At 50.9% G+C, this 27,011-nt stretch overlaps 13 protein-coding genes across 13 annotated transcripts; 7 read left to right on the forward strand and 6 right to left on the reverse strand.

Annotated features, from left to right (window-relative positions):
• Nucleotides 1-115: 115 nt before the first annotated feature.
• BKA67DRAFT_654116 (Aldehyde/histidinol dehydrogenase) lies at nucleotides 116-1,643 on the forward strand (the record flags this gene model as incomplete). The annotated part of the gene is made up of 3 exons (XM_046106500.1): nucleotides 116-520; nucleotides 584-1,468; nucleotides 1,530-1,643. The coding sequence occupies 3 exons, from the start codon at nucleotides 116-118 to the stop codon at nucleotides 1,641-1,643; spliced, it is 1,404 nt and encodes a 467-aa protein (XP_045965097.1).
• A 700-nt stretch (nucleotides 1,644-2,343) lies between these two features.
• Nucleotides 2,344-3,730, forward strand: BKA67DRAFT_531045 (phosphomevalonate kinase; the record flags this gene model as incomplete). The annotated part of the gene is made up of 2 exons (XM_046099327.1): nucleotides 2,344-2,603; nucleotides 2,665-3,730. The coding sequence occupies 2 exons, from the start codon at nucleotides 2,344-2,346 to the stop codon at nucleotides 3,728-3,730; spliced, it is 1,326 nt and encodes a 441-aa protein (XP_045965098.1).
• Nucleotides 3,731-3,917: 187 nt separating this feature from the next.
• On the reverse strand, nucleotides 3,918-5,741 carry BKA67DRAFT_654118 (uncharacterized protein; the record flags this gene model as incomplete). Its single annotated transcript, XM_046106501.1, has 4 exons — nucleotides 3,918-5,148; nucleotides 5,197-5,346; nucleotides 5,402-5,588; nucleotides 5,642-5,741. 4 exons carry the CDS (start codon nucleotides 5,739-5,741, stop codon nucleotides 3,918-3,920), a joined length of 1,668 nt encoding a protein of 555 aa, XP_045965099.1.
• Nucleotides 5,742-7,383: 1,642 nt separating this feature from the next.
• Nucleotides 7,384-9,019, forward strand: BKA67DRAFT_590162 (general substrate transporter; the record flags this gene model as incomplete). The annotated part of the gene is made up of 2 exons (XM_046104559.1): nucleotides 7,384-7,539; nucleotides 7,601-9,019. 2 exons carry the CDS (start codon nucleotides 7,384-7,386, stop codon nucleotides 9,017-9,019), a joined length of 1,575 nt encoding a protein of 524 aa, XP_045965100.1.
• A 31-nt stretch (nucleotides 9,020-9,050) lies between these two features.
• On the reverse strand, nucleotides 9,051-10,417 carry BKA67DRAFT_549774 (pantoate-beta-alanine ligase-like protein). Its single transcript, XM_046101607.1, has one exon. It carries the CDS (start codon nucleotides 10,251-10,253, stop codon nucleotides 9,117-9,119), a length of 1,137 nt encoding a protein of 378 aa, XP_045965101.1. The 5' UTR covers nucleotides 10,254-10,417; the 3' UTR covers nucleotides 9,051-9,116.
• Nucleotides 10,418-11,084: 667 nt separating this feature from the next.
• On the forward strand, nucleotides 11,085-13,118 carry BKA67DRAFT_549776 (uncharacterized protein). The gene is made up of 3 exons (XM_046101608.1): nucleotides 11,085-11,392; nucleotides 11,517-12,724; nucleotides 12,777-13,118. The coding sequence occupies exons 1-3, from the start codon at nucleotides 11,241-11,243 to the stop codon at nucleotides 13,049-13,051; spliced, it is 1,635 nt and encodes a 544-aa protein (XP_045965102.1). The 5' UTR covers nucleotides 11,085-11,240; the 3' UTR covers nucleotides 13,052-13,118.
• A 436-nt stretch (nucleotides 13,119-13,554) lies between these two features.
• On the forward strand, nucleotides 13,555-15,198 carry BKA67DRAFT_71573 (uncharacterized protein). The gene is made up of 3 exons (XM_046109385.1): nucleotides 13,555-13,983; nucleotides 14,072-14,691; nucleotides 14,746-15,198. Exons 1-3 carry the CDS (start codon nucleotides 13,970-13,972, stop codon nucleotides 15,096-15,098), a joined length of 987 nt encoding a protein of 328 aa, XP_045965103.1. The 5' UTR covers nucleotides 13,555-13,969; the 3' UTR covers nucleotides 15,099-15,198.
• A 642-nt stretch (nucleotides 15,199-15,840) lies between these two features.
• Nucleotides 15,841-16,828, forward strand: BKA67DRAFT_531051 (Alpha/Beta hydrolase protein; the record flags this gene model as incomplete). The annotated part of the gene is made up of 4 exons (XM_046099328.1): nucleotides 15,841-16,233; nucleotides 16,294-16,387; nucleotides 16,460-16,539; nucleotides 16,607-16,828. The coding sequence occupies 4 exons, from the start codon at nucleotides 15,841-15,843 to the stop codon at nucleotides 16,826-16,828; spliced, it is 789 nt and encodes a 262-aa protein (XP_045965104.1).
• A 1,062-nt stretch (nucleotides 16,829-17,890) lies between these two features.
• Nucleotides 17,891-19,381, reverse strand: BKA67DRAFT_654123 (pyridoxal phosphate-dependent transferase; the record flags this gene model as incomplete). Its single annotated transcript, XM_046106502.1, has 1 exon — nucleotides 17,891-19,381. The coding sequence occupies one exon, from the start codon at nucleotides 19,379-19,381 to the stop codon at nucleotides 17,891-17,893; it is 1,491 nt and encodes a 496-aa protein (XP_045965105.1).
• A 593-nt stretch (nucleotides 19,382-19,974) lies between these two features.
• On the reverse strand, nucleotides 19,975-21,474 carry BKA67DRAFT_510796 (acyl-CoA N-acyltransferase; the record flags this gene model as incomplete). The annotated part of the gene is made up of 1 exon (XM_046097355.1): nucleotides 19,975-21,474. One exon carries the CDS (start codon nucleotides 21,472-21,474, stop codon nucleotides 19,975-19,977), a length of 1,500 nt encoding a protein of 499 aa, XP_045965106.1.
• A 457-nt stretch (nucleotides 21,475-21,931) lies between these two features.
• BKA67DRAFT_654125 (ribonuclease H2 non-catalytic subunit-domain-containing protein) lies at nucleotides 21,932-22,678 on the reverse strand (the record flags this gene model as incomplete). Its single annotated transcript, XM_046106503.1, has 3 exons — nucleotides 21,932-22,111; nucleotides 22,189-22,487; nucleotides 22,540-22,678. The coding sequence occupies 3 exons, from the start codon at nucleotides 22,676-22,678 to the stop codon at nucleotides 21,932-21,934; spliced, it is 618 nt and encodes a 205-aa protein (XP_045965107.1).
• A 1,197-nt stretch (nucleotides 22,679-23,875) lies between these two features.
• Nucleotides 23,876-24,590, forward strand: BKA67DRAFT_511681 (glycolipid transfer protein domain-containing protein; the record flags this gene model as incomplete). Its single annotated transcript, XM_046097416.1, has 2 exons — nucleotides 23,876-24,201; nucleotides 24,296-24,590. 2 exons carry the CDS (start codon nucleotides 23,876-23,878, stop codon nucleotides 24,588-24,590), a joined length of 621 nt encoding a protein of 206 aa, XP_045965108.1.
• A 542-nt stretch (nucleotides 24,591-25,132) lies between these two features.
• On the reverse strand, nucleotides 25,133-26,947 carry BKA67DRAFT_508576 (Cupredoxin; the record flags this gene model as incomplete). Its single annotated transcript, XM_046097166.1, has 3 exons — nucleotides 25,133-26,470; nucleotides 26,526-26,751; nucleotides 26,805-26,947. The coding sequence occupies 3 exons, from the start codon at nucleotides 26,945-26,947 to the stop codon at nucleotides 25,133-25,135; spliced, it is 1,707 nt and encodes a 568-aa protein (XP_045965109.1).
• Between the last annotated feature and the right edge of the window lie 64 nt (nucleotides 26,948-27,011).

Genomic DNA, 27,011 nt, shown 5'->3' on the forward strand with positions numbered 1-27,011 from the left:
CAGGGGGGGCGAAGTTAAGTAACTCACATTTAGGAGATCAACAGCGACCTTCAAACTCTGTCTTTGCAACATAAACACCGCATACCTTGAAAGTAGTCAAGCTCCAGAGATCAAAATGTCTGTCGAGGTACTTACCACTATCTCGCCCACCACAAACGAGCCCATCATCACTCGCAATGGTGTTAGCGCATCCGATTTGGAGAGTTTGCCCGAAACTTCTGCTCAGGCTTTTGAGAGTTGGAGGAAGACGTCCTTAGTCGACCGTCAAATCATTGTGAGAAAGGCTCTGAAAATCATCGGCGACAAGAAGGATGAGCTCGCCAATGAGTTGACCGTCCAGATGGGACGTCCCATTCGGTACACTGGTGTCGAGATCACGACAGCTGTCAAGCGTGGCGAGTATCTAGTCAAGATCAGTGAAGACACCCTCAAGGACACTCCTGGTGAGCAAGAAAAGGGGTTCAAGAGGTTCATTCGCAAGGTCCCCGTCGGTCCTGTTCTTGTCATCTTCGCCTGGAACGTAAGTCCTTCTCTCCCATTCTGCGCCTGTTGATACCGCCAGTAAATACTTATTTCTTCTTAGTATCCGTACTTGATTCTTGTCAACTCGATAATACCGGCATTGCTTGCAGGAAACAGCGTCATCCTGAAGCCTTCTCCCCAAACACCCACGATTGTAGAGCAAGTATCCAAGGCCTTCGCTGAGGCTGGGTTGCCCGCTGGCGTTATGCAGTACTTCCACTGTGGTTCGCCAGTACTAATGGAATCAATCATCCGCAATCCCAAGATTGCTCTGATTTGTTTCACCGGATCCGTCGCAGGTGGTCTGGGTGTCCAAAAGGCCGCCTCGGATCGTATTGTGAATGTCGGTCTGGAACTCGGTGGCAAGGACCCTGCTTATGTTAGAGGTGACGTTGATATCGACTGGGCAGCGGAGGAAATTGTGGATGGATCCATCTTCAATTCAGGTCAGAGCTGCTGTGCCATCGAGCGGGTGTATGTCGATGAGAATATTTATGATGATTTTATCAAGGCTGCGAAGAAGGTCCTTGAGGGCTACAAGGTTGGCGATCCACATGATAAGGAAACTCAGATCGGGCCAGTAGTCTCGCAAAGATCGAAGGAAGCCATCGAGGCACATATCAAGGATGCCTTAGAGAAGGGAGCCAAGGATGACACACCGGAGAACGCAACCTTCCAAAACCTGCCTTCAAAGGGCAATTTCGTTAAGCCTACCCTCCTGACGGGTGTCAACCACACCATGGCCGTCATGACAGAAGAGACATTCGGCCCGGTCATTTCCGTCATGAAGGTCAAAACAGATTCGGAGGCTATCACGCTCATGAACTCCAGCGAGTTTGGACTCACTGCTAGCATTTGGACTAAAGATACAGAGAAGGGCTACGAACTGGCCCAGGATGTCGAAGCTGGAACTGTTTTCGTTAACCGAGCTGACTTCCCTAGTCCTGTAAGTGACCCCAATATGTATGAAAACTTTACTGCTCAGCACAACTAATACTTTTCATCAGGATCTGGCTTGGACAGGATGGAAGAACTCGGGCAAGGGCGTGACCCTGAGCAAGTTCGGTTTCGACCAATTCGTCAAGCTCAAGAGCTATCATCTCAAGGACTATCCTAAATAACTTGAATTATAGTGTGGCACGCAAAAGAACAATCAGTTGTCTGTGAACGGACATTACAACGATCTTAGCTAAATATAAACAAAAAACAAAAAGCAATTCCGAAGTGATATACAAGTCTTTGAGACGATCGTTGCCAAGGAGAAGTCATCTTCAACGTTTAAAGTAGAGGTACAGAAAAATGGAAAGAAAGAGAGAAGAAGACAGCTGATGCCAAGAAATGAGGGGCATTGCTTCCAGGCGGTTCCGAGTCAAGCGGCATTGACGCGCCATGGCATCATAAACTCATGCGGATCCGATGCTCTGGACGAGGTTCTCGTCGATATACAAGCAACTTAATCAAGCCTTTAACTTCCTACCGTAATACTCTCTCGGAAATAGTGGCTCCACTTCGTGAACAGCAAGCAGGACAAGTTTACACCGCCCCGCAATTCTGCGGCCCAAATCTCGACTCAAAGTTCACGACTCATCTCATCGTGCAATTCATATTGTGATTCTTTTCTTTCTTTTTCTCGGCTAGTGCAGGGATTCGAAATATCAATTCCAGACAAACTTCGATCGCTGCAGATCACTCTAGACTCGGTAGCCAATTTGCTTTTGCAGCCCACAGCACGTAACCATCTTCTTATCCCACCCCAACGCGGGGTCATTTCAGGGTCCCCTTATTTTGCCCAACAGCAGCGACCAATTCAAGCCAGCACCAATGCCCACCACAACCGCTGTCTCCGCACCGGGGAAGGTGTTCTTGGCTGGTGGTTATCTGGTATTGGACCGGAAATACACGGCATTGGTATTTGGGCTCAGTGCCCGTATGAACGTGATCGCTAAGAAGATTGAGACCAGTCAGGGTGTTCAGCTTCAGGAGATCGTGGTTGCCAGTCCCCAGTTCCTTGACTCTCAGTGGCGCTACGGATATCATCTCGTTCCCGAACAGGGCGGTATCTTGGTCACTCAGTTCCAGGTGTGAGTAGAAATCCATGCACATTCGTTCTGGTATTTGGTCACTGCTTACACAACTCAAAAGCGGCTCAAAAATCAATGCCAACCTATTTGTTGAGACAACGCTCAGCTATGCTCTGACATATATCTCATCCGTAGCCAAGTCGGGTCAAGGGCTGGCACCGGTACAACTCACGGTGTTGGCAGACAACGACTACTACTCACAACCCCACTCCATGACAGGCACAGAGAAAAACCCGACCCGGTTCGCGAAATTCCCCACGCCCCTCAAGGAAGCGAACAAGACGGGACTCGGATCGTCGGCTGCTCTCGTGACATCTGTGACTGCTGCGTTACTCACTCACTATCTCCCTACGACGTTGTTCGATTTGTCAACGGAGGAAGGCAAGAGAGTGTTGCACAACCTCGCTCAAGCCGCCCACTGTGCTGCGCAAGGCAAGGTTGGCTCAGGCTTCGATATCGCAGCAGCTGTCTACGGAAGCTGCCTGTATCGCCGATTCAGCCCTTCTCTCCTGCAGAATCTGCCCGCACCTGGTGCGCCAGGGTTTGCGCCGGCTCTGACTAAGCTCGTATCCAGCCCGGAATGGGACTACGAGATCACCAAGGAGGGCATTACGATCCCGCCGGGTGTGGCGTTGCGCATGTGTGATGTGGACTGTGGCAGCCAGACCGTGGGGATGGTGAAGAAGGTTCTCGCGTGGCGGGAGAAGGATCCCGCAGGATCGAAGAAAATCTGTGATGCCCTGCAGGAGAGGAATGTGGCTTTGGGAAGCATTCTTGCCAAAGGCAAAATAGACGAGATCGTCTCCGCGGTTGGCAAGATCCGTGAGCTTATCCGTGCCATGGGCACTGAGAGTGGCGTGCCGATTGAACCCGAGAGCCAGACCGCACTCCTTGATGCTCTGAAGGAGATTGAGGGCGTCCACAATGGAGTCGTGCCCGGCGCCGGAGGCTTTGATGCGGTTACATTGTTGATGAACGATGACGAGGCAACTGAGCAGAGGGTGAAAGAATATTTGAAAGGTTGGAGCAAGGAGCATAATGAAAATGTTAGATTGCTGGCTGTAAAAGGTGAAATGGAAGGAGTTAGGCCTGAAGGATTGTCAGAGTACAAGGGTTGGCTGCCATGATCTATCATTGAAATATAAGAATCAACCATGAGAAATACCTCCAATACAGCATAAAATTGTCCAATATGTCTGATCTGCGTGGCCTTGAATCAGAACGTTTGTTGTGCACAAGAAAAGCTTGATCGTGATTTGATAGAAGCCTTTCATTCTCGCCAATTCTACTCCATGTCTAAATATTAGAGACTGTTCATGCGCAGGTGTATTCCAGCTCAAAGGAGACCGACGGAATTCCCTCAAAATCAGTAGGCACCGCGTACGAGATATTGTAGATATAGTGGTCACGTAACTGGGTACCATATGTAATCTGCAGAGCTTCCAAACCGGGCGCGGAGATATTTACTGATAGACACGGTAAGTTCTCCAGACCAGTGATCTTGAAATCGGGGCTTCTGAAGTACTGTGGTGGGATGCCTGCTAGAGCGAATGTGAAGATGTTGGTTCCTTCTTGAGTTGTGTTTGGATACGAGACTCTTAGGGTGCCATCGCCCACCTCTGATGTGATAGTCGATGCGCTCGGGTACAGTGAGAAGAACCCATTGTATGGGTAAGGAGCGTGATTCGGATCCGAAGCCCAGTGTACGATTGCGGGCACAAACTGGTCACCACGATTCACGGTCTCGGCTACAGTCTGCCCGCCAATCATGAGTCCAGCGCTGACCCACGAAGATGCGGTGCGATACTGCTGGGTCTCGAGATCTTCATAGATCGTCTTACTGATGAAGCGACTCCCCTCCCACCAACCCTTGGCCTTCAATGCAGCAGCGGTATCCTTATCAATATACTGACTCACAGTATCCATGATCAACGATACAGAAGCACCCTGAGCAACATCGTAAAGAAGATCTGCTTCTCCCAGAGGAGGCTGAGGGCCACATTCCCGCCCAAACACTCCCCACCAAAAAAGAGAAATGATGGCGGAGTGCTCCGTAGCATCACGAGTGTAGGCGCGGTCGTAAGGTCCGACCATATTTCCAAGATAAGGATTGAAGTGAGTTGCCACATCCTTCCAGACTTCGGTGATGATGTGCTTTGAGTTGTTGGTCATTGGAGCATCCTTGGGTCCATACGCGACATTGGCTGCCAATGCCCACATATCCATACCATAATAATTCGGGGCATTGTATTCTGATAACACATTCTGTCCATCCCTCTCAAATAGCTCCAGTAATTCGTTCCCTTGTTTCCGAGCGAAGTCAATAAAAGTTTGGTTGTTGAGCCGTTTGCCGATCCAACCAACTGTGAGTGCGCGCATGAGTCCTGGATTGGAGTACCCGAGGACCAGGTTGTCATCTTCCGGATAAGAGCCATTTCGACGCATGGCTCCAACAGCGTTCTCAGCAAGGGATGTCTCAATACGTGAGATCAAGTCATCGGTTAACAGGTGGGAGAACTCTTCCACGACCTGTACAAGAGCCGTACTGAAGTCTGATTAGCATTTTGACATGAACGGGTATATGGCTGCGTACCCAACGAATTCTCTCCAGTTGGGGTCATAGGTTGTGTAGATCTTTGGCGGGTAAAGATCCCCATTTGCGGTGGGATATGGGGCATCGGGCGACAAACGGTATGTGCCATACCAGGCAGAGTCATAGTCTTCTGTCATTTGCGTAGATAGTCTATACCCACATCAGTATAGACCCGATTATTAAGTTTATTACATGTCACACTTACACGGCTTCAATACTTGATATTGCGTTGTCTATATCATTCCCCTGTGCCCTATAAAGTAAGCCGGGAATATACCACGCAGTGAATCTGGTCGACCAAGGACCTTTGTCTTGGTACCAGATAAAACTGTAGTAGGCATCGTATCTAGAGTCTTGCACTTGCATGGAATAGTCAAACAGGCTTTGGGCAGCTATTTTTGTCAGTTATTGGGAGTTTATCGTTGTTGTCTGGCGGGTTACGAACCTGGCGACAACCTTGACGATGAGAGATTATATCCACCACTAGATGCCAAAACCGTGGCACTCAATGCCAGGGTGACTGATATAAGATTTTTGAATGCCATGATTTGTTTCGAGTCAGCCCCCGAAATGTGTTCGTCGGTGCCCAGTTGACAATGTCCGAGGGTAGAGCGAAAGCTCAGGATTAAAAGAGATCGCTATGTTACATCCTAGCTTATTGACATCGTCATTCATGCAACGAGTAACTGATCGTACCAGATTCCAAGCACTTCGGCCCCGGTGCCGAACCGTGATCTACCCCGCCATACGCACCTGGTATGGCTCGTTCCAACTGCTTGGGTATATTTTGCCCGAGCCCTGGCTTGAAGATCATCTTACCCGCAGCTGGAAGAACACCCCACACATATTACGTACGTTGTATACAGGAATCATTTCCCTAGGCACCTTATAACTAAGTTAGTGGTGATCATAAGTGACGGAAAATTTAGACCGACAGGTTCTAATAATGCCGAAATAATCCACTTTGATGTTACCGGGGACCTTTAATCAGGCTGGCACTGTTGTCTTCTAATTTATTTTAGGGGAAGAAGTAGACGATATCAAAAAGGGCTGTCCGTTCGGTATCATATTGATGTTCGATCGATCCGAGCCAAATTACAACACGAGAAATCCACTGTAAGGGTTACCTGTAGAAAACAGGCGGTATACACAGATTTTCCCTCGTGGCGCGGAATAAGTGCCTATGAATGCTTGTTCAACCTCGCTTATGAAAAGATTGGAGGTTGGGGACTGCGAATACTCACAGCATTATAATGCGGGGAAGTGCATCAGCTATGCTTGACAACAGCGGCTATTTCCAGGCTGTAGCCCCTGTTAGGTCCGGATCCATAACTTGGCACTGACCTTGAAAGTATTGATGGTTTACCGCGGCAGGCTTGTCGAGTACAATACATAATGGCGACGGTTCATAAGATCAATCACCAAACATGTATTTGAGACCGTCACCTTACATTTGAAGACCCTTCCTCTATCTCACGACGAGATCTCATCATCTAACAAAGAGTCGTTTCACCGGAATCATGTACCCAGTCTTGAGAAATACGGTTCATAGATTTGTTTCGAGACAAGTTGCCGATATGGGCACGGAGCCGCTCGAACGTCGGAAAGCTCTTCCGCCTTTTTCGGCACCGTGATCCCCGGCAGTCCGCCTTGGAAGTCCCGCACTTGATCGACTCACCTAATCTAGCGTGGTTGTCTCTCAAGAAAGTAGTTTAGATATGGCCGCGTTGTTGCAGATAGCTGCTCCGCCTGGGATGGCATGGTTGCCCTATCGCTAACCATATCTTTAACCCGAGGCTGCAACCCACCGCCATGTAGAGACCCTGGAGCCCGTTGCGCCCCACCAGCGGCGACCTCTGGGATCTCATGCGACAACGATAAGGAGCAATGCTGGCTTCTGGCTGATACGTTACCAGTAGAATGGATCAAGCAGCACAACGTTCTAGGCCTGATGGAGCTGGATGGCTTTATCAGGGTTGCAAACTGCAAACTCGGCTTACTTCCCAAAGGTATTGTGCGAGTAGTTCCAGTCTTATGACCATTGCTTGCACAGCTGTGCAGCAGAGAGAAGCGGCGAAAGCAATTTTTGTTTCTTGCAGATATTATACGGAGTATAGCCAGTAACCTCAGCGCGACGCTGTCTGTTGACTTCTGGGCCATCCGGACTCTTAAGTGTCTGAGAGTATCATGGCAGATACTGTTGGAGAAATTCCACTGAACGTGGACGCCGCCGTTCAGCGCGGTTTTCTATCATGGCTTCGCAATGGCGGTATCGTGAAGCTTAATTGTATTTTAATGTTATCACTGATATCATCATATGCTACCGGCTTTGATGGCTCAATGGCAAGTGGTATCATAAAGGAGTAAAATTCAAGACAACTCGTGGACTAATAGAATGGAATAGATGAACGGCCTCCAATCCTTAGACACTTGGAATGCAGAATTCGGAAACCCTGGAGCGAGTGATCTTGCCCTACTGAACGCCATTCAGAATGTCGGTCAGCTGGCAGGCATGCCTTTCTGTGCCTGGATTTGCGATACTTGGGGCCGCAAGCGTGCGCTTTTGGGCAGTGCCTTCGTTCTTATCGTAGGAGTAGCACTCCAAACTGCAGCCCAGAACACCGGGATGTTCATTGCAGGCCGCGGTATCATTGGTTTGGGATTAGTTCTGAACATTACCGCGGCGCCCCTCTTGATCATGGAGCTGGCCTATCCCACTCAACGAGCGCCTTTGGTTTCTATATACAATAGTCTCTGGGGTCTAGGTGCTCTCGTGGCCGCCTGGACGACATATGGGACATTCAGGATTGACAGCAATTGGGCGTGGAGAATCCCGTCAATCCTGCAAGCCCTTTCAAGTATCCTCCAGCTCAGCCTGTGCTTCTTTATCGAGGAATCTCCCCGCTGGCTTATCTCGAAAGAGAGAGACGCAGAAGCTGAGAAGCTTATCGCCAAGTATCACGCGGACGGAAACGCCATGGACCCCGTGGTTCCGCTGGAAATGGAAGAGATACGCACCGCGTTGCGTCTCGAGATCGAGGCGAACAAAACAACCTCCTATCTCACCTTCTTCTCCACACCAGGAAATCGCAGACGTTTCTTCATCATCTTGGCGGTTGGTTTCTTCAGCCAATGGAGTGGCAATGGACTGATCTCGTACTACCTGACTTTGATATTGAACAGCATCGGATACACAGATCAGAGCACACAAACATTGATTAACGCGCTCATGACCCTATGGTCGATGCTCTGGGGGCTTGGTTTCTCCTTCTTCGTGAACCGGTTCCGCAGACGCACCCTGTTCCTCGGGTCAACCATAGGATGCATGATGGTCTATATCGTCTGGACGGCCCTCGAAGCCAGATACGAGATGTCGACCGACCTGAATGATGACGGGACGGGTGGCCCCGACGGGTTGGCCAAGGCCGTCGTGGCCATGATTTTCATCTACCAAGCTGTCTTCGCTGTGGGGTGGGGTGCCCTGCAGGTCACGTACGTTGTTGAGATCCTGCCGTTCAATCTTCGTGCCCGCGGACTGGTTTTGTACAATCTGTTCGTTGCGCTCGCTCTAATCTTCAACCAATATGCAAACCCGATCGGAGTGACAAAGAGTGGCTGGAAGTTTTACATCACCTATGATGTATGGTTGTTCGTTGAGGTGATTGTGGTGTACTTCCTCTTTGTTGAGACGGGCAAGTTGAGCTTGGAGGAGACAGCTGCTGTGTTGGATGGAAGGGAGATGGAGCAAAAATTCCAGGACGAGGTCTTGAGGAACACTGAGAAGTCTTTGGGTTTAGCTCGCGTAGATACAGTGCCTGAGTAAAAGCTCACGGGACTGTATCGATCGATACAAGTTTGATTTTAAAGATTTTACGGTTTATTGCTGTTATGGGTATAAATCTATTCTAGAATCCAGGTTCTCAAGCAGTCGGCTTCAGCACAATGTTGTCAATAAGCCTGACTGGCGGGCCGCCGCTATGTCCTAGGTCTTCTCCAGGTTGTGGTGACTCGACCGGTAACATCTTGACTGCACCACTCAAGATGCCGCCCTTGCTCGAGTCAACCTCTGTGAGCTCTTCCATTGTTTCTGGGTCGGAGAGAGCAATATAATCAACCTCATATTTCACCCTCTCTTCTGGGCTCAAGGCCATTTGTTGGTTGAGCGTGTCTGTGGTGATTCTGGTAGCAGCGCCTAATATAGACTCCCGGTCTCTCCTTCCGCCCGCATACACCTTCTCGGCCGCCTTCAAAGCTTGGCTGAGTACCGTGGCTGCCTTTCTCCTTCTCTGGCCGAGGTACACATTTCGGGAGCTCAGCGCTAAGCCATCGGCCTCCCTTTCTGTCTCACCAATCTGCACGTCAATAGGCATGGCGAAGTCCTTGACCATCTTGCGTATTACGACGGTCTGTTGGACGTCCTTCTGACCAAAGTACACCTTTTCGGGCTGCACGATGTTAAACAACTTCATACACACGGTCGCAACACCCCTAAAGAAAGTTGGCCGGCTTGCGCCTTCTAGCACCTCTCCCACAGGCGTCAGCGTGACGAAGGAGCCCTTGGAGTCCACCTCCTGTCCGGGAAAGCCAGAAGGGTACATATCGGCGGTCGTGGGCGCGAATACAGCGCTTATGCGTCCCAAGTTCTCACCGTCGTCGGCAAGCTCGCGGTCCAGCTCGGCCAGGATCCGGCAGTCTGACTCCCAGGTAATGGGGTAGCTGGCCAGATCCTCCTTGACGCCGAACTGCGCTGGGTTCACGTATATGGAGACGACGACGTGGTGGGTGTCTCGGGCGGCGGCGCGGATCAGCGAGAGATGGCCCCGGTGCAGGGCGCCCATGGTCGGCACGAGAGAGACGAGGCGATGGTCGAGGAGATGCGGCCGGCGCCATGCCCGCACGGAGTCGACGGTTCGCAAGATGCGGATCGCGGAGGATGGGATCTTCTCGCGGGTGGTGCGACGGGCCGAGGCCATTGTTCGCGAGGATGGTGTGGTGAGATTCAGGACGGTGTTCAAGGCACGCGACCCAGCCGATCTGGGGATTGTGTGGACGAACATGGCTGCAGCGGTGCTTCAAAATGCGGGCGGAACAGCTCGAGGCCTGAAGATACTCAAGGAGAAACTCCAAGTTCACAGGGAGCCATCGTCGTGACTCAATGGCAATTGTAAAATTGAGGCAACTGTGATGGTTTGTGCCGCGGACATCTGGGCCCGGTGGAGAGTCCTATAATTTTAAGGCTTCACAATAATGGGCTCCAGACTCCAGTTTGAGCCGGAGCTGAGGCAAGCACGTGCCAGACTGCTTACATACGAGTCAAGCAACATCAAAGCAGCAGTCTACTTCCATGCGAAGAATACATGTAGACTGTTCATCTATATGGTCTTATTCTAATGAAGTGTGTCATCGAAAGTCAATTTCTAGCAGGAAAGAGCGCTACTGTAGTCATCGTTTGGATTCGGTCGTTGTATACATAGTAAAAGGTCCAAGGTTCTATCTTGCACATGCGGCTAACCTTACTTGTTTCTTGCGAAATACGAACCAAGATCTGTCCGTTGAGCGCGAACATTGTTGAAATCCTCGACGCTCGTCGACCCGCAGCGTAACATTGATCTACATATTTACCATATGTACCAAGTATCCGCATCTATCTGCGGTATCTGTGGAGGCTAGTCTAACCCAGAGCTGTTTGCACTGATATAGGCTTGATAGGTGACAACCTTAGGCCCGGGTAGCTGGTAGACCCCAAGTTTAGTGGTTGATTGTGCGGTAGCGGGGTGCCTAACCCACCGCAAGGGGTCCAACTGTCTCAAGAGAGTGACGTATCAATCCACTAACCTGGGTTAAACAGGCCTGCAAGCGGTGACCCCTTGCTCGAGCTCTCTCTCGGGGACTTGTCTGCCGATAACCTTAAGTCGCAGCTACCGGAATCCAGATTGAGAGGTTACCGTGGTGTTTCCACACCATCAACCTCAACCAAGCCCATCTATGCGTCCTATGACAACAGACTCAACACCAGAGCTTCCACGCTCTTGATTGCCCTCATAATGATACAGCTCCTTGCACAAGCGGCTGCGGGCTTGTTGCTGCTGGACGCGGTACAGGCTCAGAAATATGGTGCCTCGGAACAGCAGCTGGTCAACACCTTCCACTATGCGGAAGCCTGTCCGGACTATACTCAATACTCAGCTTTTTCACAGTACGTCCTCGAGGTCCCACGGTTGCCCCATAGCCAATTGGCTATACACGATCCGCTACCCATTTGTAATTTGAATTTCACCACATCAGCAGCGACAGCATATTGACGACCGTGTTTTCTCTAGCCACCCTCTCAGCGACGGACCTCTTCAGCTACCGTTTCAGCGTCCCGCTCGACAATGTCGCACCTTTCACTCGGACGCCATCGAGAAAGTCATCGAGGATGTGACCTCGCGCATGATAGACCCCGATCTGGCACGCTTGTTCGAGAACGCCTTTCCTTCCACCACAGATACCACCGTCAAGTTCCATACCGACGGAACGTCTAGTAGGAAGCAGAACAACAAGAAGAAGGACGAATACGACGATCTCAAATGGGAGGGTCCGCATTCCTTCATCATCACAGGAGACATCATTGCCGAGTGGCTGCGGGACTCCACGAACCAGCTGACGCCCTACCTTCCACTGGCAAACAAGGATCCCGCCATATTCCAACTGATCCTCGGAGCTGTCAACACACAGGCCGAATATGTTATCGAGTCGCCGTACTGCAATGCCTTCCAACCGCCTCCCATCAGTGGGCTGCCGGTCAGTCAGAATGGACAAAACGATGTCGTACACCCGGCTTACGAGCCATCGTCCGTATTTGAGTGCAAGTACGAACTTGACTCGCTGGCCCATTTCCTCGCCTTGGGTAACAACTTTTATGAGCACACGGGATCCACAGAGCACCTAAACGGCCGCTGGTACCTGGCTTTACAGACCCTCCTGGGTGTCCTACAGCAACAATCACAACCCACGTTTGATCCTGACACAGGCCGGTACTGGAGGAATGATTACACCTTCCAGCGCCAAACCGACACCGGGACTGAGACTTTGAATTTGCGAGGTGTTGGTAATCCTCTCAACTTTGGTACAGGCCTCGTGAGGTCTGCCTTTAGACCCAGTGATGACGCCACCATTCTCGGTTTCTTCATTCCAGCCAACGCTCAAATGGCAACCGAGCTGAAGCGAACAGCTGCCATGTTGAAGAAAGCAGGCAGAGATTCCATTTCCGAGACAGTAAGCAAATGGAGCGAAAAGATTACCAAGGGCATCTGGGAGCACGGTGTGGTTCAGCACAAGAAGTTCGGCCAGGTGTTTGCGTACGAAGTTGATGGTTACGGCTCTTCTATTCTGATGGATGATGCCAACTACCCCTCGCTTCTGGCTCTTCCCCTTATGGGCTTTGTGCATGCCGACGATGAGACATACAAAAACACACGAAAGATGCTACTCGCCAAGGAGTCCAATCCGTACTACTTGACAGGCCGTGAATTTCATGGTATCGGAGGTAGGCTACCCATTTTGACCAATGTCCTGGCTTCTTGCTCACATGACAACAGGACCTCACATTGGCTTACAGAACGCATGGCCCATGAGCCTGCTGGTCCAGGCACAAACATCAGATAACGACACCGAAATCGCTGAGTGTATCAACTTCGTCCTCAGTTCCAGCAAACTTGGATTGATTCACGAAAGCGTGGACGTCAATAGTGTTGTTTCTTACACAAGAAGTTGGTTCGCATGGGCAAATGGAGTATTTGCTACAACCATACTAGACCTGGCTAAGAGGAAACCACATTTAATCTTTAAGGACGGGAACACGTACGAAATTTGAAGAAGTAGATAATGCGTTTTTAAAGAAGAAAAGAAGAGAAAAGAAAAAGAAAATAGTATACTAAGATCGTTGTCCACACCTGTCATAGGCCGTCTCTAGAGTTCTTTGGTTGAGTCCATATTCCCCCCTTCCTCTGCTCGGCTTCGGCTGCAATTATTCTTATGCCTAAACACCAGCACACCCTGTATAGCCAGCCACTGCTGAAGCAGTACTGATTTGCACCAAGCAGTATCAAGACAATGTGACTGTTTCGAGAGGTATGGTGGAATATACCAACTGGTGATGCGGTATGCATCACCATTACAGGCCTCGATGCATGCGGCTTGTTCGGCTGCCGTTTGAGTTTCGCACGAAGCAACGTTGCCGCCCGTCTCGCGGTCGCACGTTTCCTTCTTCACTTCAAGGGATGAGGTCGTTGCTGGGCTAGAGATAATGAGGACAAGGGCAAACCACCCGTTGTCTTGGGCTCTGCTGATTGTAACAGGAACGAGTCTTTAAATCCTTCTGTTCAAAAATCATTTCTGCATAACCAAGAGGGTTAGATATAACATCCCCGTTTCAACCATGTAACCATACTTGGACCGGCACCCCAACATGACTATCACTAGATGTGGAAGTACTTGTAAACCGCCGCCGATTGATACTGCAATTTGGATCTCAGTCAAGATCTATGCCTTCGATACTTGATTATCAAGGTCTCATTTCCGACATAATCCCAAGACATAGGGGTTCATCCAGACGTGAAGACACATTACATAGAAAGTAACTTTCCATATATGGCTTAGCGTTCCTTTCAATAGCGGACCACGAACATGCAGCCGACTCGGAAGCAACAAGAATTACCTTCTATGTGGCATACATGGCATACAGAGGCTTGGTCACGCCCTGTCAGATCATATTGCTCTTATAGCCCCCACAATGTCTCTTGAATGGTACTTACAGCTTATGTCATCTCCAAACCCCCGGAGCTGTTTGCACGTACCGCATCCTTAATTGGTAGCCGCTAACTCGGGTTACCAGGTCGTTTCTGCAAACGTTAGGTGACCACTTCACAAACCTGCCTATTCCTGCAACGGACTGCACTGGCAAGGTTGCCATTGTTACAGGTGCTACAGGCGGCTTGGGTTTGGCAGCTGCTCGTCACTTCGCGCGACTGAATGCCAAAAAGGTCATTCTAGGATGCAGGAGCGTTGAGCGAGGCGAGATTGCCAAGAAGGCCATTGATGAATCTCAGCCAAACATCGGACATGACGTTGTGGAAGTCTGGCCGGTCACACTAGACTCATTCGAGAGCATCAAGGAGTTTTGCACACGTGCTGCGGCGCTCGACCGTCTGGACTTCGTGGTTGAGAATGCCGGACTCGCGACTGGTGTCTTCAAGGAGCTCGAGGGCTACGAGGAAACTATCACCGTCAATGTGCTCTCCACCTTCTTGATGACACTCCTGCTGCTGCCGACCTTTAGGAGCACTTCGGCTAAATACAATGTCACGCCTCATCTGACAATCGTAGCTAGCGATGCACACTACTTCACCTCTTTTCCGCAGAGGAAAGAGCCAAACATATTGCAGTCGCTCAAGGGCGATAACGATATGATGAGCCGTTACTACATTTCAAAGCTTCTCGTTGTACTGATAGCACGTGAGTGTCACCAATAAAATGTAATTTCCTCTGCCATGGCTGATAATCACTTAGGCGAGCTAGCTACAGAAATTGAGGTGTCAAGCAAACCGAAGGTCATCATCAACACGGTCAATCCTGGTTTCTGTAATACAGATCTGTGGAGAAATGCACCTTGGCCACTCCAAACGATCCTTAGATTGTTCGCTCGATCGGTTGGTCGGACTTGCGAGATGGGTGCTCGTACACTGATGTGGGCTGTGTTTGCCGGTGACGAAACCCATGGAAGGTACTCGGGAGATTGTATGATTCGCAGTGAAAGTAACTTCGTGAGAACCGAGGAAGGTCATGCCGTTGGCCAGAAGGTCTACGACGAGCTTCTCAAAATTCTGGAATCCGCCTGCCCTGGTGTTTCTCAGAATATCTAGTGCTCTTAGACGTCACCATGTCATCAGCATGGTTCTTATATATGCCTCTCCCTTGAATATTATCGTACATGAGCAATCCGTTTAGATTGACATGACCGGTGGAGCCCTCAGGCCAGGAAATTTCTTAAATATAGGCATGGGGGTTACTTGGAGCTCTATTTATCTGCGAATGGATTATGGAGATCCAATTGCGATTGTGCTTTGCTAATAGCGGTTGCAACGATGATGGGTTATGCATGCCATTACCCTAGGTGACATCTTCCCGTGACAAGGTTTACTATGCATTGAACTACCTGCCTAGACTATTTTGGTCTCCCAATATGGTGGTTTGCAACTTCTCTTTCCACTGGAATCTGCTACGAGCGTTGTGGCTCAGCTGAGATTCGCAACAGCAGCTCCTGCAATCGCAGGCGCACTTATGGCTGTCAATTCACCCAAAACGACCCGGCGCACTTTCCTTGATGCATTGACACGAATGCTGTACTTAAAGATTTCTCACAGGACATGGGCTCGGTGGTCTCGTTCTTCTTCTTCAAACCTTCATCATACAGAGTTTATATCCCTTTTCTTTCTGGTCAAGAACACACCATCCGTCCTTGGATTATATCAACTCTACATTCAGATTACTTTTACAAGAATCATTAGTCTGGTCCTCTTTTCTTCGTTGGTTACATTCCAGCACTCGCTGCAACCCGTTGGCCACTGTACGCGACATCCCACGACTTCAGACCCTTTGTCCATCATGGTATCCAAGACTATCTCCGCGGCTTCGCTCCTTTGTGTTCTACTCCAGCCGGTTATCGCCTACCCCAGTCCTCAACAGTCCCTCCATCAAGGCAAAGAGTGTCCAACTGGCGTTCAAATCATTGGCGTTGAAGGTACAGGTGCTACCCCAGGCAGATTCGAAGGCCTTGAAGATCTCCGTGCCGACCTCCTCAAGAGAATGCCGGGATCTGCCAGCTTTGCCCTGGACTATCCTGCCTCTGGAAGCGTGGACGCTGCCAATGTGTCTTCCTACCATATCCCCACGTATCTGCCTTCTGAGATCACAGGCGTCTTCACTCTCGGTGCCAAGATCAATACCTTCACAAAGAGATGTCCTCAAACTGGAATAGTCCTCATAGGCTATTCTCAGGTATGTTTAATGGCCATGTCACCGTGTTGTTCAAGAAGACTCACCGTTATAATTTTCCAGGGATCTCACGTTATCGGCGATGCGCTGTGTGGGTTCTCTGGTTCTCTGACCCGTTTCATCAGTACCGCTATCTCGCAGCAAAGTCAAAAGTCTAGTAGGTTGGATTCCTTCCGGATTCGCTACATCAAAGATAGTACCACGTTCAGTGCTAATTTTACATATTCAGTCCGAGCAGTTATCCAATTTGGCGACCCAAGAAATACCAGGAACTTGAACTGGCATATTGGCAGTTCCACAAACGCAGGGGTGAGTTTTGTCTTCACAACAGATTTGCCTTGACAATTATTGAACTAGCTTCTGATATTTTATATAGATTCTCCCACGTTCGGATTTTGATCAATGCGAACACCTGGGAAATGTATGGCAATCTTACTGCGACGCAGGTGATTGTGTCTGCGACGGGGATTCCTTCTTTGGCTGCAACATCGGAAATGATGTCCACGTGAGCTACCTTCCGAAATATCAGAAAGACGTTGTTGATTTTATCGTAAAAAATGCCAACAGTTCAGTCATCGACACGAAGAATGACATTTGAGGACAGTTTCGGTCAACGCTGATTGAAAGCGCTTTAGTGCAGGGTGTGCATAACATGGTGCTTTCATGAGACTGTATGAAAGATTGAATAAAATTCGCTGTAGTAATTAATTAATCAAAGTTTGTTTCACATTCAAGGTGCTTACTAGATTCGTCAAGTATACGCTCTTTGTTCTAGTTGGTGGGAGTCATGAAGCTGTGCCTGTGAGAAGCGATTTGGCTATAGCGCAAGAGGTGTGGGGCGCGCTTTCAATGAGTATGGACGTGAGTTCAACACTCTTCATTTCATGGCCAGCAATAGAGTACCTGTTTCCAAGGAGAGAGAGGCTATCTGTTACTCCTAGCAACCCGTAGATCCTATAGTGGTTGATATCTTTTAGGATGTGACTATTAGCTCCATAGGTTAGGATAGCCTATAAAAGTCTAGCTTCTGGTTCTGCAAGCTGTGTAAGGCGACTCAACAAGCCCAAAGGAGGAGGCGATACGAGAGAGGCAAGGCTCAAATACTCGCTTTGAAAAATTGCGTCTCTTTTGGCGATCAAGGTTGTGATCGGAGGATTCTTCAATAGGGAAACCATGTGCGATAATCTCGGTCGTAATATTTCTTTATCGGTACCCTGTCATAATAATTGAGGCTTCTCAGGTCTATTTGCCAGGAAATGAGGTGGCCGGGAGCAGCGTATGGGGTTTTGGTTAACGTTGCTACATACATACCTTGTGTAGTTGCTTTTTCTTTTAATTTTTTCTTTAAACAGGCGCTGAAGCTCGGGCAATCCTCATTCACTCAAACATTTTCCGTCTCATGTCTACCGTAAGTCCGAATGCACAAACATTGTCATTAGATGACACATATTCATACGATCTAATCATGACTGGTCAAGTGCAGATCATCAAGGGAAACTTTATCATAACTCAAGGAATATGAACATGTCTAAACTAGAGTTAACTTTTTGTCAAGAAACGTGGTCGAAAGTAACATTCGCGACGATGTGCTATGTGAGTTGGTATAGAACCATATTGGTATTGATAATCTCATGAAGGCTCCGGGGTACGTCTATGCTTATCATTTGAACTCGTCCATATTTCCACTACGACCTGTAGCGATTTGTTTCGGACTAACCGCATCGCCGCCTTCTTTTTTCAAGGCCTCAACGACTCGGCCAAGTCTCTCTACGCCCTCCACTAGATCTTCCTCGTCTTCCCAAGCGAAACACAAACGAACATCATTGTCCAGCTTTACCGCATCCTCATCACCTGGCACTTCAAACAAAGCCCCATATCCGATGGCCAGGTTCTCCTCTCGGCAGCGGTCCGCGACGAGCTTCGAGTCGGGGCCGTCCGGGAAATGTATCCATAGGAAATAACCACCAAAGATATGCTCTTTGTCCTTGTCGCCCTCCAAGCTACTAACTCGCACCTCGGCGCCGAGGGGGTCCAGGGCGCGCCGGGCCGCGTTGACCATCAGCGCATGCCGCTTTTGGTAGCTGGGCTTTAGGCTGTTCTCGATGTGCCGTTCCAGATCCCCGCTGCGAAGCAGCTCGCACAACACCGCGGCGCTGAACTGGCTCGGCGCGCCACCCGATTTCGTCGAGCCCGTCTGCGAGACGCCGGCGGCGAAATCGGGCGCCGCGTCGACCCAACCGGTTCGCATACCGGGCCCGACGAGTTTGGAGAAGCTGCCGTTGCTCATTGCGTGGCCGAACTGTTGGCCCTGGGGGTCGTGCGGGCTCGGGCCCAGCTCCATGTCGATGTCTACCAGCCTGGGAAGGATGGCGCCCTGCAGCGTCGACGGATGGCCGGGGTCGTCGCGAGAGAGCGGCGAGGTGGCGGTAGGGGACGAGGCGATGATGGGCCACTGCAGCATGTCGTAGACGTCGTCACACACCACCAGCGCATCCCACTTCCTAGCCAGCTCGACCAGCGCCCGCCGCCGCCCCAGGGTCATGGTCTTCCCGGAGGGGTTCGAGAAGGACGGCACGCAGTAGATGATATGCCTGTAGATCTTCCGGTAGGGCGCCGGGTCCTTGTACAGAGGCCTGTCCTCCGACCCCCTGCCGCGGTTGTCCTTCTCCAGCTTCTCGACCTCCCGCGCGAGGTATTCCAGGTCGATGCCCTCCTTACCCTCGGGCACGGCCCTCAGCCTGCCATCAAAACCGGCGTCGCGGAAGATGCCGGCGGCAAGAAAGTAGCACGGCGCCACCATCCACACGGCGCGCGTGTAGCTCGGGTCCGTATAGCTCTGCAGAACGCAGGCGACGCTCTGGGACGCGCCGCCCGTGACCGCGATCCTTTCGGCGCTCTCCTGCGTCCCGTAGAAGCGGGAGAGCCACGACGCGAGGTTCTCTCTCAGGGGCTGATAACCCGGGTCCGGTCCGTATTGGAGCGCGGGCACGGAGATGGCGGGGTCAGAGAGCACGGCCGTGGTGGCCTTTTGGAGAGCGGCGGCCGGCAACAGAGACGGCGCAGGCCAGCCGCGGAGAAAGTTAATTGGCTTGAGTGAGGCATCAGAGCTGTCCAAAGCAGAGGCGCTCATGGGGGGCTTCTTGGTTGCCATGGTTCTGTGTTGTAGCCCGGATCGTTGGAGTTGTAGTAGACTTTTAAAAGGTAGGAAGGCAGAGCGAGGTGTTTCAGGTTGTAAGCACCTCAGCATGACCAATCGCGAAGTTCTACGGGCCTTGATGTTTATGATATGCCAGATTTGGGGGTGTCTCGCACTCTGAGGTGTGGCATCAGTGATCTTTATTCATGTGAGGGGTTCTCGGGGGTCTATTTGGAGTAAGCTCCTTTGTTTGGGGCTCCTAGTCTATTGCATCATCTGATCGAACTCAAAAACATCAGAAACTCAAGTGATCCGAGACTCGGAGGGAATGTTCAGAAGGTGGACATTGATGGGCTTTCTTGTCATGAAATCGTGCGGCTGTTTGATTGTCACGATGCTAGCTGATGCCGTTGGAGTTAGCAAGCTCCACTACTCTTGTCGCTTTGGGATGCATATGCGACGCAGCCAATGACAACCTACGAGGCCGCTTTTAGTAATATAAGTGTAAATAATATCGAAGGGGAAAAAAGTTGGGGGGTATCGCATTTATCTAATCCTAGCTTTATTTCGCTCATAACCAATACCGAACGCCTGAACAGACAATTGACCTACCAGCCCCAAGTCCTCGAAGACGCCGTAAACACCGGAGGTTTCCATTGTATGCGATCTGGGTCAATAAGCTGCTTCTGCTTCTGTTTCGACTTCTCCCGCGATTGGACCATCTTTTCTGGGATGACCAGCTTATGCTCTCCTTTGTGATAAACCTGCATTCGCAGGGCTTGTAACGTGTGTTCCACATCCTGAGTGGTCATGGCCAGTGCTGTGGATATGGACTCAATGCTGACCCTGTCGTCCCGTTCGTTATTGTCAAGCAGCAAATCTAGGATGTTTTCGGACCAGTACTGGCGATAACTCAGGAGACCGAGATCGGAGAGAGGCTTCTCCGGCGAACCCAGCTTCCCTTCGATTTTAGATAGTTCATATGAGAACTGGATCAGTAGGCGTCCAAATCCCTTCCTTTGGTATTGTGGGAGAGTAAGGATACACGCGACGTTGTATCCATCGGCGCTTTCCTTCTCCTTGGAGAAGTAGCCGACGAGATGATGGCCCTTTTCAGATTTCTGCGTCATGACGTAGAACAAGAAGGGGTCTACATCGTAATACAAGGTCTTGTGATCAAGGAACATCTTAGACAGCAGACACAGGTTTCGACACCATGTGCGCTGCCGGCGACCATCTATCTCAAAAAAGGAGACGTAGTCGTCGCGATATATTTCGTTGCCAGGAGGATGTTGTAATGTGCACTTGGCGCGATGGCGGTGGAAGGACTTCTGTTCGCCATAGTACATGAGACAGAACTCGCAGACGTATATGACATCTTCCTGCGTGAAGGATTCCGGGTAGGGAGAAAAGTACCAGGGAAAGAGATCAAAACGACCAAATTGCACTTTTGAAATATTCCGTATCCTCGCAAGCTCGGTCGGATTTTGTGTCATGGATCCTCCTGTCCGCAGCTTTTCAATCTCGGCCTCCCTGCTGAACTCCTCCTCCTCCTTCTTGATGCCAAGCACGCTGTCGTCGTCATCGACATCCATGTCATCGCCGTCGGCGGCTGGAGTTAGGCCGGCCTTGACTTCCAGGTCTCTTGGTGTCGAGGGTGCTTTCGAGGTGGGTTGTGAATCGATAAAGTCGGGGAAGGGATGCGGCGTGACAGCCTCAGACGCAACGCTCTGTTCCCTCCTGCCCGGTCGCTTCTGGGCCTTTTTCGAAATGGTGTTCTTCTTGCCGACGGTAGAAGCCTTTGATTTGTTCTTGCCATCCTTCTGCTTGTCCTTGTCGGGACTTGGCCATTCGACATCTTGCTCGAAATCTATCCTCTTGTAGGGTACCCATTCGTCAAGTCGTTTGTTGAAGTTGTCAAAGTTGCAATAGAATTGGCGACCGCTTTTGGTATCCTTGATGCTCAGAATTTCTGCGCGGCGGGCTTGTCCGCCCTTCTGGACCATGGCGATGCAGCCGACTCGAAGCGTTTCAGGTGTCGCTTTGCTCTTTTGTCGCGGCCCTTCGGGCCCGACCTGGGCGTCGCCGTTCAAGGCGCCAGGACTCATGATGGAGGTGACGATGGCGCGTCGAGTTGTTGATGAGCGGATGGGGAAATCGATGGAAAGAGTAAGGCAGGTTGAAAAACTGAATTAAAAAGTACCTGATGAGCCGAACGGTCGCAATTGAGCTTCAAGTTTGGAGGGGCAAGGCTCCGTGTTCAGGTAGTGTTGCGCTTAACTTTAGTGCACTAACCTTAGGTTAGCTCTGTAGTTTCTCAGCCCTGCAGTAACGGACATGAAGTCGGAGTACATCAGCATGCAAACCACGCGCCAAATGGTTTGAGCTGACACGAAAACATTTGTGGCGGCTATGTTCGAGTGCCCATGGAATGGATAATGAGTCGGGCAACTTTCCTCAATTTTAGATGGATTTTCTTTTAATATTTTCCCATGTAAATTGAATCCGTACTGATCTGGATCGGCACACTCGTCACCCGACCATGACTAACTTGAATATATTGTCTCAAGCCCTATGATCCCCGCCACCGTCCGGTTTTACGGGCGTGGTGCTAGCTCCTGTCGTTGAGATAGCAACGTATACACATACCATGCGCACAAGATGCTTGACTTCTGTAACCTTTTTGACTCCCGAACGCCTGTCCCATGCAACGACCATGTCCTCGGGGTCTGCTATTCTCCCTGGCTGCCTGCTGATGAATATGAATGGCACTGATGAATATTAGCAGACCGTTCTCGTTACTCCCTCCGGTGAGCACAAACCTTCTCCGCCAGTGACACCCATTCTTCAATGCTCCTCAGATACGGGTCTGCTCCTGAGTCCGCAGTAGACTCGTGACCCCAGATTACAAAATCGTCAAACGTCGCTTTGCTGCTTAGCGGTGCAATCTCAATAGCTTCGGGAAGATCTGCAAATTCCACATCTCCTTCCCCCTCCTCGGCGCCCGGGACCTCTTGTTTCGTCTCGCCCTTTTCCACCACTGAACCATGATAGCCATCTGGCAACTTTACGGTCTTGCCATGGAGTTTTCGGCCTCTAACATATGCTGTCTTTATGCCGCCTGCGAATGGTTTTAGCAACTGTCCAACAAACTAACAGCGCATGGATCTTACCGCTGCTCCCTGACGGGCTCCAATACGGTGTAACCGTGTCGATAGCTCCATCATGATGTATACGGCACGGCAGTAGATTCACATGCACCCTGTTATCCTCTGTCCTGGTCTTCGATATCGTGAGCATTGAATGCGACATGGTGTTCTGTACAATGAGGGCCGTGGCTGAAGATTTCTTGAAGTGGTCTCCGTATATGGTGTGTCGCGTGCAATTCTGACTGACGCGTTTCGGCGGCAGTCACCCCCTAAAAGACGCGTTAAGCACCAGTACCGGAGGCGCATCTGCGATAAGCTTATCAAGAAACGAAACATGAACCCCTGCCGGACAACCGTGGGACCCACCGAGAGGTATAACTTGTACGAATGGCAGGACACTTTGCGCGCTGCTCAACTAGATGGGGCTTATTGGTAATCGGTGCTGTCAAACAGAGGAGCTGCAGGGCAACAAACGTGACCCTGTCAGAAAGCAGAAGCAAGTGGCATAGGACCGCATCAGGAAAGCTAGGTTTTCTGATAATATATCAAAGGTCAAATCACTGGATTACCGAGAACTTCTCATGCCAGACAGGCCATTTGACAAAACCGCCTCGATCGAGGTGTTGGAACCAGCAGGAAAGGATCTCCTGGCAAGGTATTCGTTACGCATAAGCCAGTTGTTCGAGAAAGATGGTGACATTGCCATGTTCCTCGAGTCTCGATCATTGATTAACAAGAGTGCTCGATATTAGGGGCGTCATGGAACGCATGATGCTTTTGCAACTCGGAGGGTTTGCCTAACGCCTCATCAGGTTATGCGGAGTTATGTTGTAAGCATAAAACAACGCGTGTACGGATCCGTACCGTAAGTTACCTAAACTTCTGTACGCAGCAAGGGACGAGAGGGACCCCACCTCGACGAGCTAGGTACTAGCCAGCTACTATGTACCGCCAGCTACCCCTCAACACGGAGCCCAAAGAGCCACAGCGGAACACGCAAGACAGGACAAGACACGATATGTTGCAGTAAAATCCAGTCTAAGAGGACCCCTAGATATTGACTCGACTTCCAGACCGCTCCTTGCTTTGGAAAGTTGGCATTCGTCTTCAAAGTGGATAAGTATCATAGCTTCGATCAATCTATTGGGTACGTGTGCAATTGATTGACTGGAATTGATGGAGTGTTGATCGATTGATTGATTGTTGAGTTGCCACGTGATTCCCTTCTCAGCCAGCTATTATAAGTTTCTATCTTGTCGGCTTCATTGTAGCTGCTTTGTTGCTTCTTCCTCCACACCCAACAATTGTAAACCCTTATTCCCTACCGTCGATCCCCCATTATCCTATACCTCACCTCAAAATGTCTGCCCCTACCTTCCCCGCTGGCGGTACCATCATCGACACCTTCAAGCAATCCTTCACCACTGTCCCCGTCAACAGCGAGAAGGACAATGCCGTCGCCACTACCCAGTTCCTCGATGCCGCCGAGTCCCTGACCACCATTTTCGACGCCCTCGGCTCTGTCGCTTTCTCCCCTGTCAAGAATGACTTGATCGGCAACATCAAGAAGCTGCGCGAACGCCAGGCCGCTGCCCCCACCGAGTCTGAGACCGTCCAGGAGCTCGTTCTGAATGAGCTCAAGACCAAGAAGCACGTTGCTACCGAGGGTCTGGTATGGCTGGTTCGGTGAGTAAACACGTCCTTTGCCGTTACTATCTGCCGTCTATTCCTTGCGTGGTGGGAGAAGAAGGTCCCAAGCTAACTGAAGCTCTTCCCATAGTGGTCTCGACTTCACATGCATTGCCCTCTCCCAGAACGTCAACAGCGAGACCGAGGAGCTCTCGGACTCTTTCCGCAACGCCTACGGCGCCACCCTTAAGCCTCACCACAGCTTCCTCATCAAGCCCGTCTTCAGCGCTGCCATGAGCGCCTGCCCCTACCGCAAGGACTTCTACACAAAGCTCGGCTCCGACCCCGAGAAGGTCAAGGCCGAGCTTCGCCCCTACCTCAAGAGCCTTGAGCAGATTGTTGCTATCCTCAAGGGTTTCTTGGACCGCAAGGAGGCCAAGTGGTAAGCCGCTGTTAAGACCATGTTGCGGAGAGAACGGTGGTTTTGGCCAAGCGGAATGGCACCTACGTAGATATTGCTGCTTGATGCACCAAGATGCTCAAGAGCTCGGTGCCGTGCCGTGCCGTGTCGGGCGTTTCTCACGGAGAAACTGGGGTAAATAGCCGATTTCAAAATAGCTGGACCGCGAACGAAGGCCACCACTGCCAGGCACCAAAGGAACAAATACAGACAAATTAATCATATCTGCCAACCAAGAGCATGCTCCAATCGGGCAGATTTGAGTGGACTACATCATCTCAATATAATGTTACGCAGTGAAAACTCATCCAGGTCATATCTCATTTGTTATACTCAATGATAAGTAATATTTCGAAAAGACTATATGCTAAGGAACTAATCAAACGCTACGCCAAGCAGATAAACAATTATATACTTATGAAATCTGAGTGGGGAAAGAGGTAATGGGCATTAAACGCCGTCAGTGATATACACCAGTGTGACGCTGCAGGTCTGATCTGTTGCAAAAAGATAAACCAATAATGATACTTATGAAATTCGTTTCGCCTTGACCTTAGCACCACCACGGGAGGCCCAGTATTGATTGAGCTTTTGATCCATGGCATCCAAATCACTGTACGGTTTCAGAGCAGCCATGGTTTGGACCTTGGTGTTGATAGCGTCAGGTGTAAAGTCCGCAGCCACCACCGGCTTCGCCCGCCACCTCTGCTCCATCGGGTCGTTGAAGCGCGTTTCGGTGTATCCAAAGTCCGACAGCGCCGTGACGTTGAGGGCGGCCATCATCTCGTGGTCCTCGTGCACGAGGTTGTGGCAGTGAAACATGTACAAGCCGTCCCACGGCGCGTACTGTGCCTCGACCGTGACGGTTTCGCCGCGGTCCAGCCAGACCACATCCTTGAGCCCGCTGGCCTCGTAGTTCAACACCCCGCGGTTGGCGCCCCCGGTGCGCTTCAGCACCTTGAAGTCCACCAGGTGCACGTGCACCGGGTGTGTCCAACCCCCGCTGGTATTCTCCAGCTCCCACACCTCGATGGTTCCCTGGGGAGGCTTGGCGAGCACCCGGTTCGCGACATCGGAGAACCCAACGCCGTTGATGAGCCACCCTCCGTTGGATCGCTCGAACCTGAAGCGCTGTGCCACAGTGCTCTTCACGGGGAGGGTAGGCACGTCGCGCAGCTTCGTGGGGACCGTGGACGCGTCGGCCACGGCCGCGTTGGACACTACGAACTGCATCACCTTGTCCGTGTTCAGGTAGGGGATGTCGGCGCCGACCCTGGCGTCCGAGCGGAGCGTGATGTTCTGGCCCTTGTAGTTGGTGAAGTCGAATACGACCTCGTACCGCTCGGCCATGGAGATGGAAAGCTTATCCGCGGGCGCGGGACCCGACAGCAGGCCGGAGTCGGACGCGATGACCTGGAACGGGATCCGCGTCCCCGCCGCGGCCTGGCGCTCGAAGTAGAGATTGAACGAGCGGGAGACGGCCGCGTTCAGGAACCGGAGGCGGTACTTTCGCGGTTCCACCTTGAAGAACGGCCAGGGCTGGCCGTTTACGTGTACCACGTCGCCGAAGAGACTGTTCGTCTCCCCGGCGGGGCTGACAAGTGTACCGTCGGAATTGTACTGCTTCGAGGACAGAATCAGGGGAACGTCATAAGTCCCGTAGCCAGATGGCAGCCCCAGTCCATCCTCGGCTGGGTCGTGGATGAGATATGCGCCGGCTTGGCCAAAGTAGGCGTTGACAGCTGTGACATCCATAGCATGGTCATGGTACCACAGTGTCCGCGCTGACTGGCTGTTTGGGTAGTAATAGTCCTTGTATTGGTTTGGCTGTGTCGTGTCTTCAGCCCAGCCATCAAACGGTGCTCTCTGATCACAAATGTCAGCGTCTCCTCAGCCGTCATCATTCGGGTAGGTTTCTTACAGAAGGGCTACCATGCAAGTGTACGGAGCTCGGCAACTTCGCGTTATTGATGAAGCGGACCACAGTCTCTCGTCCCTTTTCAACAAGGAAGGTTGGGCCCGGTGCAATACCGTCGTACCCTACGAGATTCGTTTTACCCTTGTTAGGGTAAATTTGGCGCTGGAACGGCTGGATATTGACTTCATAGTAATCAATTTGCTTGTTGGTCACGGGGTTGGTGATGGTCCTTTTTGGTGGTCAGTAATCAATGATGGTAGATACACAGGGGCTGTCACGTACATCTTTGGAGACTTCACCGGTGGGATGGGCAGTGGGTATTGATAAAGCCATGTATAAGGCTCGCCCTCCCAGTCCTTGGCCAAGGTGGACGGCAACACGGCCAGGAAAGCTACCAGGCAGCTGAGAGAAGATGAGGGCAGCATATTGCGTCCTATGTCGATGAAGACGTATATACGGAATGAGTTCTTGACAGGGAGTCCTTTGAAG

Source organism: Truncatella angustata (assembly GCF_020726525.1).
Source record: "Truncatella angustata strain MPI-SDFR-AT-0073 chromosome Unknown BKA67scaffold_1, whole genome shotgun sequence".
Taxonomy (NCBI): Eukaryota; Fungi; Ascomycota; class Sordariomycetes; order Amphisphaeriales; family Sporocadaceae; genus Truncatella; species Truncatella angustata.